Here is a 22,417-nt window from a genome sequence, read left to right as displayed (position 1 = left end):
ATCATTTTGTTTTTGTTTTTTGCAAAACATTTTGACAGGTCTCGTTTCCATTCCTCATCAGAACAAAACCAAATATCAAAACCTTGACATTTTTCATGAAAGAGTATTGTTGTGTTTTGGCCAAGCCCAGTGTCAAGCCGTGCATGGCCCTGTCTATGCTATGCTCAAAAAGGAGCTTGTAAGCCCAAAGGGGCATGGTGGGCTCCAACTGTAGTTTATGTCCACTTGCTGTGTGGTTAATAGTCACTATGGCAACTATGTGTTTTATCCTTGCTAGACGTTGAGGTTTGCAGATTGTTGTCCTCCTGTAACTGGCTTGGCACACTGGTCTGGTGAGTCTGCAGTGTAGATGGGACTACCTATTGGTGTGGCTGTGACTGACCCGGCCAGTCCTTCTATGTACAATAAGACATTGCAAAGTACATTGCCTTGTGTGCTCTGGCATTCTATCCCTTGTCATGGCAGAATGGTCCAGTGTTTAGGGCACTAGCCTGCGTCTCAGAGGACTCAGGTTCAGTTCCCTACTCCATGGACTTACTGTGTGATCTTGAGATGATCAGTCTCTCCACCCAGTTCCCTGTCTGTAAAATGGGTACAATTGCCTAACTCAAAGGGTGTTGTGAGGATATGCACATTAAGCTTTGTGAGGTACTCAGGCACTACACCGATGCGGGACCAATAAATTTCTTAGAGAGTGAGCTAGGTTTTCCCAGAACTCACTAACAGGTGATGGTCTTGTGAAAGGAGCAGCTGTGTGGGTACAACTCACCCAGGTTTGCTGAAACCATGTCAGATAACTGTTGGTTGTGCTTGTAGGAAGAAGATACTGTGCACTGGAGGTGAAATTCACTCCATGATGAGAGCCAGCAGGTATTCTGAGCTCTGCATAAGTGAATTTTGCCCTATGATTATTATATGATAACATCTCTAAGCAGAGGCTTCCTATGTCTCTTGCCCCCCACCCCCATTACACAGAGCATAGAAACACTGATTTCACAACTCCCACTTGTGTGTTTCCCATTTGTGGGTGCTTTTTTAATTACCAGCAAACAGCCTGGAAAAGACCAGAAGCTCTCCTTCTCTGTCTGGCAGGAACACCGCGTTGGCTGATGAGTCAGGAGCTCCCACTTTGCAGGAAAGGAGGCAGGGCGGGGAGACTTGGAGGTGGGGAGGAGAATAGGAGGCAAGAAATGGTGGAATAAATGACATTTGTTTAAAGACACATTAGACGATTAATGATGGGAGTTAAAGTGTAAAAGCAACAGGGCCTAAGTGTAATATTAATGGATTCCATTTTCTTTGCCGTCTCCTGCAGGAACCCTTTGGAAGTGCAAAGGGGGGGGAAAAATCACTTTACAGTAATAACTGTTATTTATATAACAGAACAGTACTGGATATATCAAAATATGAGGTTTCAAGGTAATAACTGGACCCTCGCAATCATCATTATCCACTTAAAGGGCAATTTATCGGATGGCAAATGGATGAAAGGAAACTGCCCCAATTCCACAGCCAGTCATAAACAAGGTTTATTATTTTTATTAATATTATTCAGTTCCCAATCTGATAAGATTGTAAAAGAACGGAGAGGAAAAAAAGAAAAAGAAGAGAAGGATGAAAAAGGAGCTGATAACATTCCTAGGAGCCTTTGCTGAGGAAGTCTGATGAGGTCAATAGTGACTCCTGGCCCAATCCTGCTCCCTCTGAAGTCAAAACTCACGTTGCCTTTTGTGGTGCCCTTATTTCACTCCTCGGGGAGTTTATGAATAACAAGAAAAGCTGAAATCGGGATAGAATTGCAAATGATTCACAAGTATATGGGCAGGGGGGAAGGGGGGAACAGGACCAGATAACATATTGTAATTGATTCACAACAAATAATCTCATATTTTCTAAATAACAATTGAGTTTGTAAACAAGCATTGAATTAACAGGTCTGACAGATCAGTTTAAACAAGCTTTGGTCTCCCCTAGGTAGGTTATTCAGCTGGAGGCAATTGCAGGGTGGAAACACTGAGAGCTGCGTAAAACCTCTAGAGTAGGGAGAAGCTGGGAAATCAGAAGGAGAAGGGAGCACCTGTCATTTCTAAGCTATTTTTGTTATTTGTAAGGCCTTGATTCAGGAAGGCACTAAGTCCATCTCTATTCGGAACAGCACAGCTTTAAGCAGATGTTTAAGTCCCATGGTATGAAATATTTGCCATTGTCTTCAGAGGAGCCAGGATTTCACCCACTGACTTCATGTGCTGACGTGCTGCTCTGAGCAGGGATGCTTGCCAGAATTGCAGCCTACGTTGACCGTATTTCCCGGTCAGAATATGGGGACGTCTGCACTGCAGCAGGATGTGTCATTGCCAGCTTGGGTAGACATACAGGCGCTAGCTTTGATTGAGCTAGTGCTCTAAAAATAGCTGTGTAGCTACTGTGGTGCAGGATGCAGCCGAGGCTAACCGCCTGAGTACGAATGTCCGAGACCCTAGGGAGAGTCGTTGGATGGGTAGCCCGTGCTGCTGTGGCTCCACTGGTATTTTGAGTGTGCTAGCTCATTTGAAGCTAGCGCCTGTACAGTTTGCTGAGCTGGAAACGACACCCCCAGCTGCAGTGTAGATGAACCCTGTATGTGAATGCAAGGAAAGAAGTGGTGCTGGCTCAGAATATTTGTAGTGCCATCTATTGCTCTCCTGGATGGTAAGGTTCAGAGTCTTCACTTATGCAGAAGTCGGAAGGATGATAAAGCACTACATTTTTCCAGGCCATTTTTGGTGGCTGGAGCAATCGAAGGAGCTGAATCAGTAAATGCAGCTGGTGTAGCCCACTGGTCTTAAAGCCTTTATCAGTGTCGCTTTCGATACCTTCCCAGCTATTGGAACAGCCTTCCAAGGGGAGCAGTGGAGGCAAAAGACATATCTGGCTTCAAGACTGAGCTTGATAAATTTATGGAGGGGATGGTATGATGGGATAGCCTAATTTGGGCAATTAATTTATCTTTGATTTTTAGTGGTAAATATGCCCAATGGCCTGTGATGGGACACTAGACAGGGTGGTATCTGAGTTACTACAGAGAATTCTTTCCTAGGTATCTGGCAGGTGAGTCTTGCCCACATGCTCAGGGTTTAGCTGATCGCCATATTTGGGGTCAGGAAGGATTTTCCTCCAGGGCAGATTGGCAGAGGCCCTGGGGGGCACGGGTCACTTGCTGGAGGATTCTCTGCACCTTGAAGTCTTTAACCCATGTTCTGAGAAATTCAATAGCTCAGACATAGGTCAAGGGTTTGTTACAGGAGTGGGTGAATGAGATTCTGTGGCCTGCATTGTGCAGGAGGTCAGACTAGACCAGGGGTCAGCAACCTTTCAGAAGTGGTGTGCTGAGTCATTTATTCACTCTAATTTAAGGTATCGTGTGCCAGTAATATGTGTTAATGTTTTTAGAAGATCTCTTTCTATAAGTCTATAATCTATAACTAAATTATTGTTGTATGTAAAGCAAATAAGGTTTTTAAAATGATTAAGATGCTTCATTTAAAATTAAACTAAAATGCAGAGCCTCTTGGACCAGTGGCCAGGACCCTGGCAGTATGAGCGCTACTGAAAATCAGGTTGTGCCATAGGTTGCCTATCACTGGACTAGATGTTCATAATGGTCCCTTCTGATCTTAAAGTCTGTGATTCTGTGATTGAAAGCTGGGTGAAATACAGCATCAACAGCTGCCAGCAAACCGAGCTTTTTATGCGACAGCATTAACAGCAATCCCCCAACGAGAGGCCTGTGCCACCAACTGGAATACAAGCTGAGCCAGATTCTTCTCCCACTTTCCAAGATTCCCATTTCGTTTGTGCTCAGGCTCGCAAACACTGAGCATGTGTGGCTGCTGTATGTGTTCTCATTAAGGTGGGCAAATGCAAGCGGGATTTAACTATCTAAACTACAACTTTCTTTAACTAATCAACTCAAACGCTGGCTTTTTTATAACATTAATCGCAGCCTTTGGATAACTCTATTGTTTAAGCTTATCATTGTGAACCTGATCCAGTTCCTCTATGGATTAATGTAACTAATTCAATATCCTCTCTGAGAAGCATCATCATAAACTACAGGGGATGTAATTCACTTATGAGAACCTCCACTCAACCTCTGCTTTACAAGACAAATCTGACTGGTTTTGTTATTTCTCATTCATGAACTGGAGTAGGTCTCAGTTCCAGTCTAATCCCACCATTCTGTTCCACCTTCCAGCCCGATTATCTTCTGGTACCTCCCTCGCGCTTAATTCTTAAGTTGTTCAGTTTCCTGAGTTATGTTTCTTTGTGTTTCTTTCATCTTCTTCACTAGCACTTTCCACTGTGGTTTTTAATGTACTTTATACAATTGATTTTTCCTGCCTCTTGGGTTCTTTTCCATTTTTTCCCTATTTATGCTCGTCTTTAAACCTCTTTCTCTCATCCTTTCCCCCTTTTCTCTCCCAGATAGATCCAACAGAGTCAATATGAAGTGCCCACCCAAGGGGCCAGCAAAAATTGTTTGTGTAGCAAAGTGAACAACATTGTACTGGAAACCTCAGGGTAGACTTAAGAAGGATGTTTGCCAGTGGTTAGAGCACGAGCTTGTAACATGGGAGATCTGGGTTCAGTTCCCTGCTCTGTGTGATATTAGGTAAGTCACTTAGTCTCTCTGGGCCTCAGTTTCCCATCTGGACAAGGGGGATAAGAGCACTGCATTGCCTCATAGGGATATCATGAGGACAAATACATTAAAGTGTTTGAGTTATTGAGATATCACAATGATGGGAACCATTTCTCCTGCTTGCATTCAGCACCAAAAAGTTTAATATTTTGTGCACAATATTTTAAAATTCTGCACGTTTTATTTGTCAATAAATAAAAACAGAGACTCCAGCATGGCAGTGACCACTGGCTGCACAAAGGTGGGTGTTCACCTTGCAGCCCACTCTCCAACTTCCAGAACACAGACTCAGTGGCGAGGCTGCACCCAACCCTGACACAGCACAGGGCCTGGGCCTGCCCGAGAAACACCCCAGGGCCTGCCCCTCTGTACCAGGCACACCAGGTGTAGGGCAGGCAGGCTCATCCAGGCAGGATCCAAGTGTGGAGGGATCTAGGTGTGGGGTGAGAGGGTTCTGTGTGGGACAATCTGGGTGCAGGCAGCTCAGTGGGAGGTCTAGGTGTGTGTGGGGGATCTGGATGCACAGAGGCACGGTGATGCAGAATTCTCCCAGGAGTAAACCGTGTAGGTGCCTAAGATGTGTTGTGATGTCTTGTGGTTAAGGCTCAGGATTGGGTATTGGGAGACTTGGGATCTAATCTCAGCCATGTGATCTTGGGTGAGTCATTTAGGCTCAAATTGTCAGAGGTGACCATGTGTTTCAGGTACTCAACTGAGATACGTAGGGACTGATTTCTGAGAACAGCTGAGCACCAGAAGCTTCCCTTGGCTTCAGCTGGCATAGCAGGTAGTCAGCCCCCTTGCAATTGGCCAGAAAAGGCTCAAGTTAGGTGGCTACTCTTGACAATTTTAGCCTAAACCTTGATGTGCTTAGTTAACCCATCTCTAAAACAGAGATAATGCTATTGGCCACTGTCAGAAGAGAGGATACGGAGCTAGATGGACCATTGATCTGACACAGTATGGCCGTTCTTATGTTCTCACAAGGTTGTTGTGAGACTTCATGTATTGACTGTAAACTTCAGTGAGATCCTTGGATGAAAGGCACTGTATCATTGCGACGTATTGTAAAAAGGACAGGTGGGTGCCTGCTAGAAAGGATTATTGGCGCAGTCTTCTCTGCCTGCCTGTCCGACCATCTCCAGATGATATATAATTGGGTGCACGTATTCTCTCTCACATGTGCTTGTTATCCCTTTTTGTTTTTCGCTGCACTTTCCACGTAGAGAGTCTCAGTTTCCCTAGGCGCTGTAGAAGACGTGTGGACCAATTAGAAGTGTCTCTGGACCGGTGCAAATAAATACCTACCAAATAAGAGTGTGCACGCATACTACCACTGTGGATCCCAAACTGAGACAACAGTGGTAACATGAGGGCAGCAGCTCTATGGAGTGAGCTCAGGGCAGTTTTCCTGTGGCTGAGAGGGACTAAAAAGAAATGGAACATGTGCTGAACTGGGGTCAAATGAAAGCTGCGCTTTGCATCCCTTACATCCTTTTGCAAAAGTAACAGAGAGCCTTATTCTCCCCCATTAGTGCATGGTCAACTCTCTCTGTAACTAAGAGGGTTGCCAGGGAATGAAACCATTTTAAAAGGGTCCAGAGGAAAGGATCCCTGACTTGTTTCATCTGTGGGAGCAGAGAATAGTTAGCAAAAACTCAATTAACGCCGCGCACCAGGGAGAAGGGAGGAAGATATTAAAATAATCTGTTCAATTCCTGGGGGTTAGGTAAAAAGGAAAGGATGCACAGACTGAGGGAGATTGGAGCTGAAAGGTTTCCATCACTGGTGGAGCAACGCTTTAGCATCTCATTTTGATGTAGCTCAGCGGGGAACATTGTTTTTCCGATGGCAAAGCAAAGAGATGAAAGCAATCCTGAGGTGTCTCAGCCAGTGCTCTGGACTCACTGTTCCAAATGCAGTAAAGCACCTTTGTGCCGTTTAATTAATATGTCTGGGGCTTCTCTGATGCAGGTGAGGTGGGCGGTGGGTTACCTGCCACTTCTTCTCTCATGTTCTTCTGCTCCCCTTCACTGTCTTGAAATGAACTCTCTCGTTGTCATTCTTCCATGCTTTCATAATCCCCTCCTGCTCTTAAAACTCCCTCTCTTTTCTCTTGCACTAGGCAACCTCTGCATAGACATGAACGGTGCTCAGCCACCTGGCATCTGTGCATACAACTCCCTCCCTAAAACACCTGTCTCCTGGAGGCTTTCCTATTGCAATCCATCAAAGTCATCTTCACCACTTAGAGACTGGGCTGTTTCTGAAGTGCATTGCCTGTGTCTGAATTAAACCATAAATTCCTTAGTGCAGGAGCTGATTCTTTATCTGTGTTCAGTATGGTGCTGTGCAAGCACATTATCCGTGGATTCCATCCCTTGCTCTGCTGCTGATTCACTGGGTGACCTTGGATGGGTCATAGATTCCTAGATTCCTAGGCCAGAAGGGACCATTGTGGTCATCTAGTCTGACCTCCTGTATTACACAGGCCAGAGAACTGCCTCAAAATAATTCCCAGAGCAGAGCTTTTAGAACAACTTCCAATCCTGATTTTAAAAGTGTCGGTGATGGAGAATTCACTGGGACCCTTTTCAAATTGTTGCACTGATTACTTACTCTCACTCTTAACACTTTATGCCTTATTTCCCATTGGAATTGGTCTAGCTTCAACTTTCACCCATTGGATTGTGTTCTATCTTTCTCTGCTGGATTAAAGAGCCCAATATTAAAGATTTGTTCCCCATATAGGTACTTGTAGATTGTAATCAAGTCAGCTCGTAACCTCTTTGTTAAGCTGAATAGATTGAGCTCCTTGAGTCTATCAGTAAATGTCATGTTTTCTTATCCTTTAATTATTCTTGTGGATCTTCTCAGAACCTTCTCCAAAGGCCTTCTTGAACTGTGGGCACCAGAACCAAACACAGTATCCCAGCAGTGATTGCACCAATGCCAAATCCAAAGGCAAAATAACCTCTTGATGCCTACTCAGAATTACCCTATTCATACATCCCAGGATTATATTAGCTATCTGAGCCACAGCATTGCACTAGGAGCTCATGTTCTGCTGATTATCCACCTGACCCCCGTATCTGTTTCAGTCCCTCATTCTGTAAGTATGGCTAGCCTTCTTTGTTCCCAGAAGTGTATGTTTACACTTAGCTGTATTAGAACGCATATTGTTTGCTTGTGACCAGTTTACCAAGTGGTCTAGATTGTTCTGAATTGCTCTGCCATACACATCCTTTGTGATCTTGGGCAAATCACTTAGCCTCCCAGTGCCTCAGTTTTCCCCTCTGCGATACGGAGATGATAATCCTTTCACACATCCCTTATCTACTTACTTCAATTCAGGGGCCGTCTTTAACTGTGCATATGTACAGCGCCTAGCACAATGAGGCCCCGATCTCTGTTGGGTCCTCCAGCTGTTACGACTAGCTGGTGAATATCCATAAGCTCTCCCCATTGGAGAAAGCATGAAACCTTTCCTATTCTTTTCCCCTTCTCACCTTGATATTGCGGCTATTTGCTTTCCTTATAAATGCAATTAATCAATTAGCTGTGGCAAGCTTGGAAATATGAGCCTAGCACCTCTGCACACCGGTTTCTCAATTCAAGCCGTGCAGCCTCTGCAATGCGTTGGTGACTGCCAACCTGAAACAATTCAGCAAGGATGCTGGCAAGTAATGCTCAAGTCCCAATGTCCCTCAAAGGAGGGAAGCAAGTATTGAAGAAAAAGTAAAATGACTGTACAGGCCAAATGCAGAGATCTTGCAGGACATGCTAAAACGGCTATGGTCCCTACACCCTGCTTACTTAAGAACTGATCCAAAACCCATTGAAGTAAATGGAAAGACACCCATTGTTGCTGGATCAGGCCCCTTATCTCTTAAATCTTGAAGGAAGTTTGGCTCAGTCTGGGAGAGTTACAGTAGTGTCAATGTTAGAAGCATTGATCTTCTCACAACTCTTTGTTTCAAAACATTTTACAGACTTACCCTTATACAGGGATCTCTTCACCAGTAAAATGCAGCCACCCCGGGGTGAAACATTATAACAATTCAAGAATGTTCTGTGCCATTTCAGGAAAGGTAGTGGAGATAGCTAGTTGGAACTAAGGTGGGGAGCAGGGGGGAGAGAGCGATAGAGAGGCCAAAATGCAATTATTGTAGGTTTAAACCAGGGCATAAAGATTTATATCTCCTGCCTTTGGTAGGGAGGTGCTGTGGGTCTTTAAGTGAGCATATGTGATTAGGAACTTGGTTATAAGACTTAACTGAAAACTGCACCCTTCAGCAGCACAGGTCCCTCTACCGAGTCGTTCACTAGCACCACTATTTGGAGAAATCTGGACGCTCCTTGGGAGATGGACTGAACAGGCTGAATCTGCTTAGTGAGTGTAATCTGGACAGTTGGTGAGGTGAGGTGTCCTGGATGCGGGAGGGTCACTTGGGCACTGGAGTGGTCTCTCTGCATTGCCTTGCTGCAGGGGATCTCTCTGCAAAACCCAGCTGCTGCTGGCTGGCTGTCGAATGCAGAATCCAACAGCTGAAACACACAATGGGCCTCTCACGTCCATCATTGCTGCTATAAACCCTGACAGGCTACAAACCTTGGCTTGTCTTTACAAGACCTAGAATCTTTAAATATTATTTCTCGCTTCCTTGGTTTTTGTCTGGCAAGGGCTTGGGAGTTTGTTTGGCTGTATCTCCCCACACTCTATGTTCAAATTCTCCACTGACTTAATTAAGGTCTTGCTCGTCTCTTGGTCTTGCCTAGTTGGCTCGTTTCATCTGGGTTTTTAGTGCTATCCTTGTAACAACCACAGCTGCTGGTGGTCACCTGAGTCCATGAAACAGGCAGGAAAACCTCCTCTTAAAGCCCAGCTCCACTCGACAATATTGAAACAAAAGATCCTGGAAACACAATTCGAGCTACAAAGACTTCAAGACTTTGGAAGCAGGGGGAAAGGAGGATCCAGGTTCTGGATTTGAATTTCCTAGTTGTTTCCTATAGCGATGATGGACAGAAGCAACCCTACAGAGTTGAACAGTCTCCTGCGTCCACGCTGCGCTTTGGGGCAGAGAAGATACCAACACATGGAGCCACAATTTCCTTCTTATCTGTAATGAAAGCTAGAGATGAGCCACACTGACTCAGATCAAATGACCACCCAGTTCTCCCACCTTAGAACTTTGCCCATTTTGGGGGGGAACTGTTCAGAAATCCTCCGTATGTCTGGAGTCTGGTTTCCTTCCTGCAGGATGCAAGTCTGTTGATTTCGCTCCTATCTTGCAGTGGACAGCATGGGGCCCCTTCATTCTATCTCCTGCTATTTCTGCCCAGGACCTAAGAGGCTGGTGATTTGTAAGGTTTTCTGCCTGGTTTTGCTGTTGTCTTGTTCATCCCCTCGCAGAGGCACCTTGGCTGAGAAAAGATTGCAGTCTCCAAAGCTCATTTTTGTGTGGCAACGTTTGCAAGTCACCTGAGGTGGAGTCAGAGGATGGAGCAAGGAACGTGGGTTCGTTGTGAACAGCTTTGGTCTCTCGCTATCAAACGGCTGCTCTGCAGACCCCTCCTCTGTGACTTTTACAACTTGCAGGACCTCATGGCACCTTTCTGATGCTGTCTCGGAGGCTGCCACAGCAGGGTGGCCCGCGGGTATTCACCATCGGGATGGATGATGTTTCTGACCCGCGGTTACCAGCAGGGTAGATGGCAGGGTCTAAACGAGATCCCTCCAGATGTGGAGTCATGGTGCTATCCAGTCTGGGACTGCTTGTAATAGATGGAGGGGACCTCCTTGTCTAATTTCATGGCCCATTCTGCTCACGATCAGGGTGCCTTGGATAATGCCTTCCCCTCACAGCCCCAGCGGCTTATTCCTTGCAGTAATATGCCTCCTATGTATCCGCGCACAATCCTAAACCCACAAGCATCCAGGGGAGGTTGAGTTATTCACTTATCCTTCTCCCAACACTTCTGCCTTAATTTTGACCTGCTCCTCACATGTCTCTGGGGCCTACACAGTTTTTCCCAGTTCCCGAGCACATGGTTTGTGAAAGCAAATTGGAGCTTTGCCATAGTTTGACAGTATTTGCATCTGGGGTGAGACATTGTCTTCCTTGATCAGTGGGTTTTGCCATTGACTTCAGTGGAGCCAAGATTTCACATCTGGTGTCTACAAGAGACAGAATACTCTAAGCCAATGTTTCTGTTTCTGACTCATCTCTGGTTCCAACAGACTGTTGCTGTTTCATGCTAGTGCAGCCATCTAACCGCCTTGTCCCCAAAAATCTGTATTCTGCAAGGCAGATGATTTCTCTCGGAAGACAAGGACCTCGTCTCATTAGAGTGTTTGTTCCCACCCATGAAGTGAAGGGAGGGGGAGCGAGTGAGGAAGGGACAAGACCCATCTTCCAGGGAACCTGCCATCGGATGACAGCCTGAATGTTTTTCTGTTTTGACTGTGAAAGGTTTTTTGTTAGTGGTGGTTGTTCTCCAAGATGAGGCAAGGTTGTATGGGTCTCATCCAGCTTCTTTCAAGTACCCTGGAGAAGTTCACCCTTGAGTGAATCAAACCAGCCACTCGTAGGTACTGTGGCCCATGAATATCTCGCCTCAGTGGCAGGAAGTACTTCTGCGGAAGAAATACCACTCCTCTCCCTGCAACGAAAGCTTCTTTACCTGAGATTACAGTGTGCATCCGCCCGTGCAAAGGAGGAAATAGCATCCAGTAACCTGGCAATGTTCTTCCTCAGCTGCATCAGATGGACCGTGTTTACCTAGGCACAAAGATAAGACTTTCCGATGGTTGTCTGGTAGACACGTGGCATTTGAGTATTAACATACCCCACCCATAGTCATTGGCAGGAAGTCAGCATCCTTCGCAGGCCCACCAGGGATGGAGGACCGAGCTGGAACCCATTGTTTGCCATCCTAGGCAATTTTGGGCAGCTGTTGCATAGCTATTTTTTTTAACGTTTAAGCGCACACAAGCCAATTATTAAGAAACAGAAAAGAGATGCTGCATTTCAAGCAGTGGCAACACAAAGCCCTGTGCAGTCTTATCGTTTCTCCCCACCTCTCCCTCATTCTCTCTCTCCTGAATTCACTCTCTCTGGATCTCATAAATGAGAGGGAAGCTCCATTTAAATGCAGATTTTGGTTGTTGGCCAAAAGCAATAAATAGCCTTCCGCTATGCTGATCTGATGAACGCTATCAAGCCTGTTTTTGAAGAAGAGAGTCTGAAGCTTAGGTATCTTTTTTTTTTTTTCTCAATGAGATTCTTTTTCCTTCTGGAGTAACAGCAGATTATTATATTTTTTCCCTAACCAGCAGTTCAGAGACTAAAAGGAAACACAAATGCACCTGTTTCTCCACTGGAGTTCTACTTGACAGACCTGTAATGAGGGAGTTGGCAAATTCCTCACAGTTTACTGAATTGACAGCCTGAAGGGCTGATACTGTAACCAGCAGAGGGGAAATTCACAAAATAAGCAAACCTTGCTACCATCTTTAACCTAACCAAAAAATTGGAATTACCTCTTTATCTGAACAATTTAGGTTACAAAACTGATTCATTGTGAGCAGGTAAAATCAGGTGGTATAGCAACACAGCAGGGCTATGATCTGTCCATGAAGTGCAGAGAAGAATAGGAAAGAGATGTGGGGAGGACTTGAGGACAATTCTCATTGCAGGGGCATTTTCCATGGCAGAGCCTTACTGGGACCTTGGGGTTTTAAAGGGGATAGCACGTTTCTGAGACTTGGAACAGCCCCAGGATGCTTAAATTGCCTCTCGTGCTAAAGAACTAGCTGCAGTAAATCGCATGCTTTTAAATCATTTGTCAGGGCAGGATTGAAACTCGGGATTCTGAGTTCAGTTGAAGTGCTAGCATGCATCTGGATCGAACCTAACTCTTCTGCATTATTTGGGTTGAACTCCAGATACAAACTTGAGTTTTGAGCTTACAAATAGTCTTTGGAACATACAAGGGGTTAGAAGTATAATTTAGGACATAAATACAAAAAAATATGAAATACATATTAGATGTATGAGTAATATGCACCTTGAAAAACCTTGGGTAAATGGACCTCTTGACCCCAGAGCACTGGACTTTAGTAAGTGAAGTCCTTTCCTCGAGTCCATGCTTCCATAACATTACGTATTCAAGACCCTAACTTGGAAATAACAGTTGCTTTTGATTGATTGTCGGCTGTCAGTATATCCCCAATGGTACGAAAGCCATTTTAAGAGATTTAACAGCACTTAATAAACTTAACTGGGAAAGGTCAACAAACAGTGTTGTTGCAGCAGTATATAAACCTTCCAGTACCATCTGTTCCCTGTTGTTGTAAAAATGCTACTTCGTTAGATCTTGGCTGGATCATTAATTAAGTAGTGATACGTAATAACATGCAATAGTCTCATCTGTTCGCTTATGTTACAGTCCTGTTCACAGGGTAAAAGCACAGGAGGAGTGGATGGTTCAGGGGAATAGAATGCAGAGATTTTAGCCTCTTGGGCACTGGTTGAATCTAAGGCAGCAGGAGATTAAATTAATTGTTGTCTGAAAATTGGTGGGTGGTCTTTATAGGGTGAGTTGGTCAGTCTCAGCGCAGCTCCAAGCAGATAGCTCTCCATGTCACGAAAGCAACCTAGACTGTTGGAACTAACTGGTTCTCGTGCTGGCAGGATCAGCAGAATGGACAAGGGTTGACCGAATCAGGGAGAATGAACAGTCCTCTTGTTCCTAGACAAGTCTTATCAAGGGTAGGGGAGAGAAGTTGCAGGAGAGTGGCGCTCTTGCACTTGAGCTGTGGTTAGTGTGAAAATGCTACAGTAAAAACTCTCTCATTCTGAGTGTTTTCAGTTTCCCTCCATTTAAAACAAATCCTATGTGTGTTTTTGGGATATGGGCCTTATGCGCTGGAATATTCACCCAAGGGCTATAGAAGAAGCCACCATCTCTTGGGAGATTGCTTGAAACACTAGAAAACATGCTGTAGAAACGCTCTTTGTTGGGGACAGCCAGCATCAGGAGTTTGCAGACATTTGCAGCAGTTTACATTCAACTCTTAATATAGACGTTTGATGGACACCTCCCCTCCCATTCAGTATCCTATATCATTCCCGTGACAATTAGAGCAATCATTCACATGGAAAGGTATATTAGGAAATTACTGACTGTATTTTTAGCTGTTGTTCTAATGCAGTTTAGCAGCTGGATAAAGGAGGAGGAGCCAGCTGCATATGATCAGCTATCTCTCTAACGGCCAGGTGAACTAATAGATGAAGGTTTATGGCCCAACTGCAAGTGTTCACTTCATTTTGGGGGTCCTATTTAAGATTAGAGATGGTTGAAATTTACTGTTGAAAAATTTTTTCAAGATAAAATGTGTTGAGGGGGGGAGGGTGTTGAAAATTTCAGCCAAACCTTTTTTTTTTTAATGGACTTTTTTTTTCAACATGGGAATTGTGTGCATGTAGGGGAAATGAAAACCAAAAATATGTTTTGTCAGCTGAAATGTGAACATTGATAGCCTAAACCCAACAGTTTTATAGATTTCAGAGGAAATTTTTCAGTTTTTGGCAAATCTGGGTGGTTTTATACAAACCTGAAAACTTTTTAGGAAAAGTTTAAATTAAAACTTTATTCATTTTCAGAATTTCCCACAGGAACCAAAAATGTTCCCTGACCAGCTCTGCTTGAGATACTTTGGGGGCTTATTTTCAGAAGCTCTGAACATCTACAGCTCCTATTGACTCCAACAGAAATGGATGCTGCTCAGTGGCTCTGAAATACCAAATGGTTTTAAGTCAAGTCCACACACCAGTGGCCACTTCTGAAAGTTGCCCATGATTGTATAACAGAAAAGCCCTGAAAGTTCTAAGGAGGAGACATTTATTATGACTGGGAGAGAAGCAGTGAATCCATTCTGTGGCTAACAAAGTTCAAAGCATTGCTGTAATTTTTTTCAGAATTAAGATTTACTTGATACATCTCTCCATATTTTATAGATGGGACTAGATGAAAGTGAATTTAAATAAAGACTTTAGTCTGCACTTAATGGTGCTGCTATTAGACTAGTTTTGGCAATGTGTCCACAGACATAAATGTTTAAAATCAACCTTTTAAAATATTAAATTACTCTTTTGGTCTGCTAGATGGAATGATAAATAAAGCTCAGTTCATCCTCATTACCCAGTCAGATTCATGGGCTGGTTTAATATCTGGTAAAAATGTACTAGTCACACAGTAAGTATGTGGATGCGCAAAAACTAAAGACACAAAATGACAAGCCCTGCAGGGAATTAGGAATCTGCCACATACATTTGAAGGAACTGGCTACTTTGTATAGGTGCCCCTTCTGCCTTCTTGATGGAATCAGAACGGCTTAGCTGTCTGTCCTAGTTTCTTTAGCTCAAGGAGCTAGGGTCTTGTGCTTTTGGAAAAAGAGCAACTGAGTTCTTTCCCCACTGCTGCAATGAAGTTCTAAGTGGAGCATAATTTGAAGTATATTGACCGTTGTCAAGTGAGATGTTCCAAATTCTTTCCCTGTTACCAACCTGAAGTTCCAGGAAACCAGAATTTTCGGTATACCACTCCAGATGAAGTCCTAGATGACCAACCATGGTTGTTGCAGCATCATAGACCACTATCTACTTTGGTTGCTAGGTTTAGTCCTGGTGTGCTGAGAGTTATTGCAGTAAGTAGAATTAGAATTGATTTGACTCCTTAAACAGCAAGGCAATTCTGCCTACCAGCTTAAAAAATATGGGGGATCCCATGCTGCTGGTGACTGGGGAGATAATGAACTGTGATATTTATTCCCATCTACCCCAGATCTGGTGGGATGATGGAATCTAGGAGGTACCTGGTACCCACTCTCTATTCCTATCTCAGAGGCAGATAAGAGATGTTGTCAGTCTGTGTAGACTGGGGTCCCAGGAAGGCGCTTATGTTCCCTGTGTTTAAGGTTGCCTTTGACTTTCTGCAATTTGCTGTGTACCGATGGGCCATTTTCTTTCCTATCATACACGTATTCTCAGTGCAAGCTGTGAAGTTCAGGTGCATTCAGCTCGAGAGTTTATGGAGTGAGCCACAAAGTTCAGATCCCAGCTTCTGAAGTCTTTGGATCTGGAGGTACAGTGGTTGATTTGGGCCTTCTCTGCACTGTAATGATGGAAGAAGGGGAGTGAAAGGAATCCAAGAAAAAGTAAGTTAACAGTTGGCCTTTTGGGTTGCTTTCCCTCACACACACACACACACTGGCTTTTATCATTTAAAATAGCCATTATTAACTTTCAAAAATCCTGCAGTCAGAGTTCCTGGTCTTAGAAGAAAGTGCAGCCTCCGCCAGTCACCTCGCGAGATCAAGATTGTACATGCTTTGCAGATAATGATGGTGCTTGTATGTAAGCAGAGCAGAAGAGCTGGTGTTGCCTGAAGGACTGGGAATGCTCACCAAGACATCTGTGTAGGGAGACCCATCTTAAAAGAATAGCTACCATATGTTTCCTTATCGGAAGCTGGCTGGATTTAACACCCTGAAAACTGGAGCAAAACGGGAAGAGGAGGTCCCTTAGTGGATCTATCTATACCCCTGCCTCCACCCATCTGTCTTTCATCTGTCCCCATACACACCCATCTGTCTGTTTCACTGGTACCGATTCCCCTCATGTCCAAGTACCTGTAGTATAGACAATACAAAGTGCAGACCCCAATGCCTGCATCTACTCAATGAACTGATTTAATTTCTAACCAGTCTCTGTAATATTCTGTCTCTTTCTCATGCATTCCTGGTACAAATTATAACACGACCAGGCAAATTTCTTGGATGACCTAAAAAGATAAACAAATGGAACTGACTGGAAATCTCAATGTCACGTCTCTTATATACTCTGCTCCTTGAAACTCAAGCTAAGTGCTGGCCCCAAATGGCTGACGGCTTTACAGCTGCCATTGCAAAGTCTGACTTGTCTTCCACTAGCCCGTGTCATATAGGAGCCCAGCTACCAAGCCGGCATTTGAGCACGGCATGTTGTTTTATAGTAAATGCCAGACGGAAGAGGAAGAGAAAGGGGTGTGGGGGAGAAAACCTTGTAGCACAGAGATGATTCTGCTTGTCAGCTGCCCAAACGCTCCAGAAACACATCCTTAATAGCCCCGATGATGCAACCGCTTTGCTTGTTTTAAAATCACAACAAACTTTCGCTGTGGGTGAAATATGCCAGATTGGAGCGTTTCTCATTAGTGGTGACCAGATAGCTGCAAACTTTATTTATTTATTTATTTATTCATTTATTTCTCACCAGCTTGCCCAGTGCAGCATTGGCTGGCATTCTGGGGCTTTTGCACTGAGCTGGGGACACGCCTGAATAACTGCTCTCCGTCCATGGGTGTGCCTCTCCTTTCACTCCAGTGGAAGTTCTGCATGCGTCTCTATGGGGAGAACTCTCATGCAAATTATCCCTGAATGGAGGGGAAGAAGGTGGCTTGTTTGGCCTGAAGCTGGAGCTGTGTGAAATGAAACCCCAAATCTCAGGAGCCCGGTTGGGGTTGCCTTATAAACTCTCAGCATAGGCCAGGTTGGTCTAAACGTTCCCTTTGGAATGAACCGGGGTTACAGTGGTATAGGTCCAGGTTGTGGCTGTGAGGGCTAGGCGGGGTGGGGGACAGCTGAGGAACACAGGAGTGCCGGCATTGTGCTTCCATAGATTGAATTGCATGGAGAGGAGCTCAGAAGCTGTGTATACGAAACCCTGTATAAAAAATGCTCAGTGCAAGCAGCTACCTCCTGCATGATTCTCTCTACACCCAAGGCAACCATAATTTGATCCTTATATGCTTATTCCAAAATCATGTCTAGTTCTCAGCCCCTCAGACATCTCAGCCTGAAACATTTGGCTAATAGGCATCAGGAGGAAACTTTCCCTGGGGGCAAGTTATTCCATAACTGGCCACCACACGATTTTTGCATCTTCCCTTGAAGCAGTTGGTGCAGACCACTGCAGACAGGATAGTGGGCTACATGGACCATGGGTCCGATCCAGTATTACAGTTCCTATGACTGGGATAGACAGAGATGCCATCATCTGGCTCAAATGGCGACTCCTTGGGATGACTTTGTGATCTTTTGGTCCCAGCTGGAAGTTTCTCTTTTTGCCCAGCCCAGTGGTTTTCAACCTTTTTTTTCATTTGCAGACCCTTAAAAATTCTTGAATGGAGGTGCAGACCCCTTTAGAAGTCCTAGACATGGACCCCCAGGGGTCTGCAGACCACAGGTTGAAAACCACTCGCCCTAGCCAACATGCCTTCTGCATGTATATCCTCTTGTTTTCCCCCTCTGCTCTTAGAGCAGCACTGTGCTTCAGGTTACAACCAATTTGCTTTTTTTCATGTCAGTTCTTTCTCCAAAAAAAAGCTTCTGCAGCAAAGTGATGCATTTCAAAGCTTTAACGAGGCCCCCAATTGTTGTAGCTAGTATTTTTGTGTGTGTGTGTGTGTGTGTGTGAGTGAGAGAGAGAGAGATTTACACCCACAGAACTCTGTTTTGGTGAATGTGATGCTGTTGTAAAACCAGTGTGAGGGAGATAAGCATCGGGCCCTTTCTTATTCACACACCGAAAAACAAAGCTCTCTCCTTAGCTAAGATTTAATAGCTAAGCCCTGCAATGAGCTGTGTTATTAATAAGACTCAGCAAACCATACTGCAGAAATTTTACTAACACACTGTGAAGTATTTAGATTAATGCCACTAAACTCCAATCTATTTTTACCCTAGAAACAAACAAACAAAAAGTGAACGACGATATCTCCCCTCGCGTAGGACGGATTTGAATAGGCAGATGGTTTTACCCTGCGCCTTGATGGACAGCAAATTTGGGCCCTGGAGATAAGATCAAGAATCAAGTGCCTTCTGTTGAAAAATATTTCTTCCATCACTCCCACCCGGGCCCACTTGCTTGCGGAAATATCCAGACTGTGAGAGCTGATTTGCTGGTGTTAGCGCAGCAGAGAGACTTTGTTAAATGAATGAACAAAGACCACTGTGTCTGTGTGAGAGAGAGAATCATAAATCGCAGTAAATCATAATTGTTCTGGTCATTAATACAAATCTTGGATCTGTCCATGGATCCAAGTATACAACAAGCTACTGTATGCTTTGTACTAGGGTGGCACTTAGGACTCTCGATCAAGGATGAAGGTCCTACTGTGCTAGGCGCTGCACTGACAAGTAACAAAGCTCGGCTTCAGAGAGATCACAATGTATGTGTGAGACCAGATGAAACAGACGGAGAGCATGAGGGTGTGTGAGATGACGGTATAACAAACAGAGCTTAGCAGAAATGCGCGTAGCTCACCATATGCCTACCCAGTGCCTGATGATATTACAAGACTTTAGCTGGACTGTGCCTGGGTGCAAATTTCAGTTTGCCTGGATCCAGCTGCAAGATCGGGGCCTTATTTATTGATATAATAATCTAGCTGGTTCATGTGCTCATACAAGTATTGAAAACCAGCTTTGCAAACTGGACAGTAAAATTTGCCAGGACAGTCGGGCTCTTCGCTTTCTGCCATGCTGCCCGCCACAGCAGAACAGTTAGGTTCTGCTCTGTACCGATTTCCGTTTCTGAGTTGCTGACTTTTCGCCTTGTTTTCTAGCTGCCATTTTGGATGACCCAATGGAGTGCAGCAGAGGGGAGAGGCTGTCCATTACTCTAGCGAAGAATCGTATTAACCGTGCACCAGAGCGAGCGGGGAAAGCCAAAGTGGAGGTGGACATTTTTGAGCTGCTGAGAGACAGCGAATATGAGACAGCTGAAACCAGTAAGTACATCGCAGTGTCACCATTCCTTTCTTTGCCTGTGCATCTCCAAGTGCCTCTCTCTACAACGGCATCATAAGTGTCCAGTGGGCGGGATCTGCAGAAGTTTCCTACTGAGTATGATGCCCACATTGGCGAACTCTCATTATAATCCAGTGGAGCTGCTCACTGTAGTAAGCGCTATTTTGTCATGAGCACTGGAAAGTTCAAAACCCCATATTCAGATACTGAATAGTTCTCTAGCTTTGATAGTGTCTTAGGCTACGTCTACACTACAGGATAAATTTGAATTAGCTTAAACCGATTTTATAAAACAGGTATTATAAAGTCGATTGTGCGCGTCCACACTAGGCACATTAATTCGGTGGTGTGCGTCCATGGTCCAAGGCTAGCGTCGATTTCTGGAGCGGTGCACTGTGGATAGCTACTGTAAAATAATGAGGCCAATAACTTCAATTTGTGTCCACACTAACCCTAATCCGATATAGTAATATCGATTTTAGCATTACTCCTCTCGTTTTGTAGGAGTAGAGAAATCGATTTAAAGAGCCCTTTAAATCAATATAAAGAGCAGTGTAGTGTGGACGGGTGCAGCGTTAAATCGATTTAATGCTGTTAAAATCGGTTTAACAGCGTAGTGTAGACCAGGCCTTAAAGGCACAGGTTTGTCACACCTCCCCAAGTGAAGTAAGGTATGGGAACAGGGTAGTCTTCCTTTTTAAACGTTTGTGTGCCCTCTAGTGGTGCTCACAAGCTATTTAAAAGGGTATTACCCTTTTCTCAAACACCTCATCATCATGCTCCTAAAGTTTAATGGCCTGCCACATTGCTACATATATGAGGGTATGTCTACACACACGGCACACACATAGAGTAAAGACGCTCTGTGCCGATGGATGAGACTTCTCCCGACGGCATAATAAAACCACCTTTGTGAACAGAAGAAGCTGTGCTGGGACATAGTGCTGTGCACAAGAGCGCTTATGTCGGTGTGACTTACGTCGCTCAGAGTGGCGGTTTATTCACACCCCTGAGCGACGTACATGATGGTAACATAGGCTGTAGTGTAGATGTAGCCTGAAATTCACACGAGTACAAAATTTCCACTGCAGAGCTGTCTAACAGGGCAGGTCTACACTAGAAAATTAGATCAACCTAGCTATGTTGCTCAGGAGGGTGAAAAATCCACACCTCTGAAGGATGTAGTTAAGCCCACCTAGCTCCCCACTGCAGTTCTAGGTGGGTGGACCTAGCTACAGCCTCTCAGCGGGGGGTGGGGGGGGTGGGCGGGGGTGGAGGTGGATTAACTACAGCGATGGGTTGCTGTAATGAGCATCTACACTGAAGCTATGCTGCTGTAGCATTTTAAGTGTAGACATAATATACTTAAGGCATGTTTAGGCTTGGAAAAGAAATAGGGTTTTACAACGTGTTAGCTAACATTTCTCAACTGACACATTCTTAAACTCCACTTAGTGCTTTGTGGCAGCAAAGACAAACATGGTAGATGATCCAGTATCTTAAGACACCAATGTATTTGTTTACACTAGGTGCTAAGTAATTTTTTTAGACTATGGCACGTTGTATGTTAAAACTCTTGAGCTCTTTTCCTAGAGGAAATTTACACCCTACATTGCTATCAGCTTCCCTCATATAGATTAATCTGTAGTCTAGATGTGCCCTTAAGGTTTGTGGCCTTAGATGCCAGGTTTTCACATTCACATCCATGACTTAAAAGCTGGCTTTATTTTTATTTTTATTTTTTTTCAACACTGAAGAGTGTTAATAAGTCAGATGTCACCTAAGTCCTTTGGTTAGTTGTGGTCCTCCCATCTCCTCTCAGCCCTGCCAAAATCCCCCAAACCTCTAATGACTGTCCCTTACAGAAACATCCTCTGGAATTCAATACATTATGGTTACCTCCCAAAAGAATTTTTTTTGAACTTAACCCATAGAATCATTGAAATGCGTGGCTGGAAGAGACATCAAGAAGTCCTCTAGTGCAGACCTCAACAATGAGGCAGAAATAAGTATACCTAAATTGTCCCTGACAGGTGTTTGTCTAACTGTTCTTAAAAACCTCTAATGATGGGGATGCCACAACCTCCCTAGGTAACCTGTTCCAGTCTTTAATTGTCCTTCGAGATAGACAGATTTTCCTAATATCTAACCTAAATCTCCCTTGCTGCAAACTAAGCCAATTACTTTATGTCCAACTCTCAGTGGACATGGAGAAGAATTGATCAGCATCCTCGTTATAAAGCAACCTTCCCTCCCACGCCTTTCCCCCAGTCTTCTCTTTTCTAGCATAGTATAGCAAGGCTGTAATTCTCCTCTAACAGTTGGTTTTAAAAGCCATAGAAAGTATGTGAAATTATATAGACACACAAGATGGGTGAGGTAAAATTTTTTATTAGACCAACTTCTGTTGGTGAGGAAGACAAGTTTTCGAGCTACATTGGGTAAATACCATACAGGTCAGGAAATACTCAAATTTCTATCGATATGTCTGAGCCCATCCCCATGAGACAGGTAGGCCAAAAAACTTCAGGCCATGTTTACATTACAACCGCTACAATGGCACAGCTAAGGCGCGGTAGCAGAATTGCTGTAGTATCATAGTATCAGAGGGGTAGCCGTGTTAGTCTGGATCTGTAAAAAGCAACAAAGAGTCCTGTGGCACTTTAAAGACTAACAGATGTATTGGAGCATAAGCTTTCGTGAGTAAAAGCCCACATGTGTCTGATGAAGTGCGCATTCACCCATGAACACTTATGCTCCAATACGTCTGTTAGTCTTTAAGGTGGCACAGGACTCTTTGTTGCTTTGTAGTGTCATAGATGCTTCCTACATCCACAGAAGGGCTTTTTCCATCAATGAAGTTAATCCACCCCTTCAAG

The 22,417-nt window shown here is 44.3% G+C and overlaps 1 protein-coding gene across 2 annotated transcripts in view; it reads left to right on the top strand.

Annotated features, from left to right (window-relative positions):
• Positions 1-22,417, top strand: part of GRIK4 (glutamate ionotropic receptor kainate type subunit 4) — a 276,706-nt gene that overhangs the window by 130,312 nt on the left and 123,977 nt on the right. For both annotated transcript variants that reach the window (XM_030538143.1, XM_030538142.1), the window contains exon 3: positions 19,355-19,519. In XM_030538143.1, the coding sequence (XP_030394003.1) occupies positions 19,355-19,519 (165 nt within the window). The remainder of the gene's footprint in view (positions 1-19,354; positions 19,520-22,417) is intronic.

The sequence above is a fragment of the Gopherus evgoodei genome, chromosome 19 (assembly GCF_007399415.2).
Source record: "Gopherus evgoodei ecotype Sinaloan lineage chromosome 19, rGopEvg1_v1.p, whole genome shotgun sequence".
NCBI classification, from domain to species: domain Eukaryota; kingdom Metazoa; phylum Chordata; order Testudines; family Testudinidae; genus Gopherus; species Gopherus evgoodei.
This window is presented reverse-complemented; position numbering and strand designations above follow the sequence as displayed.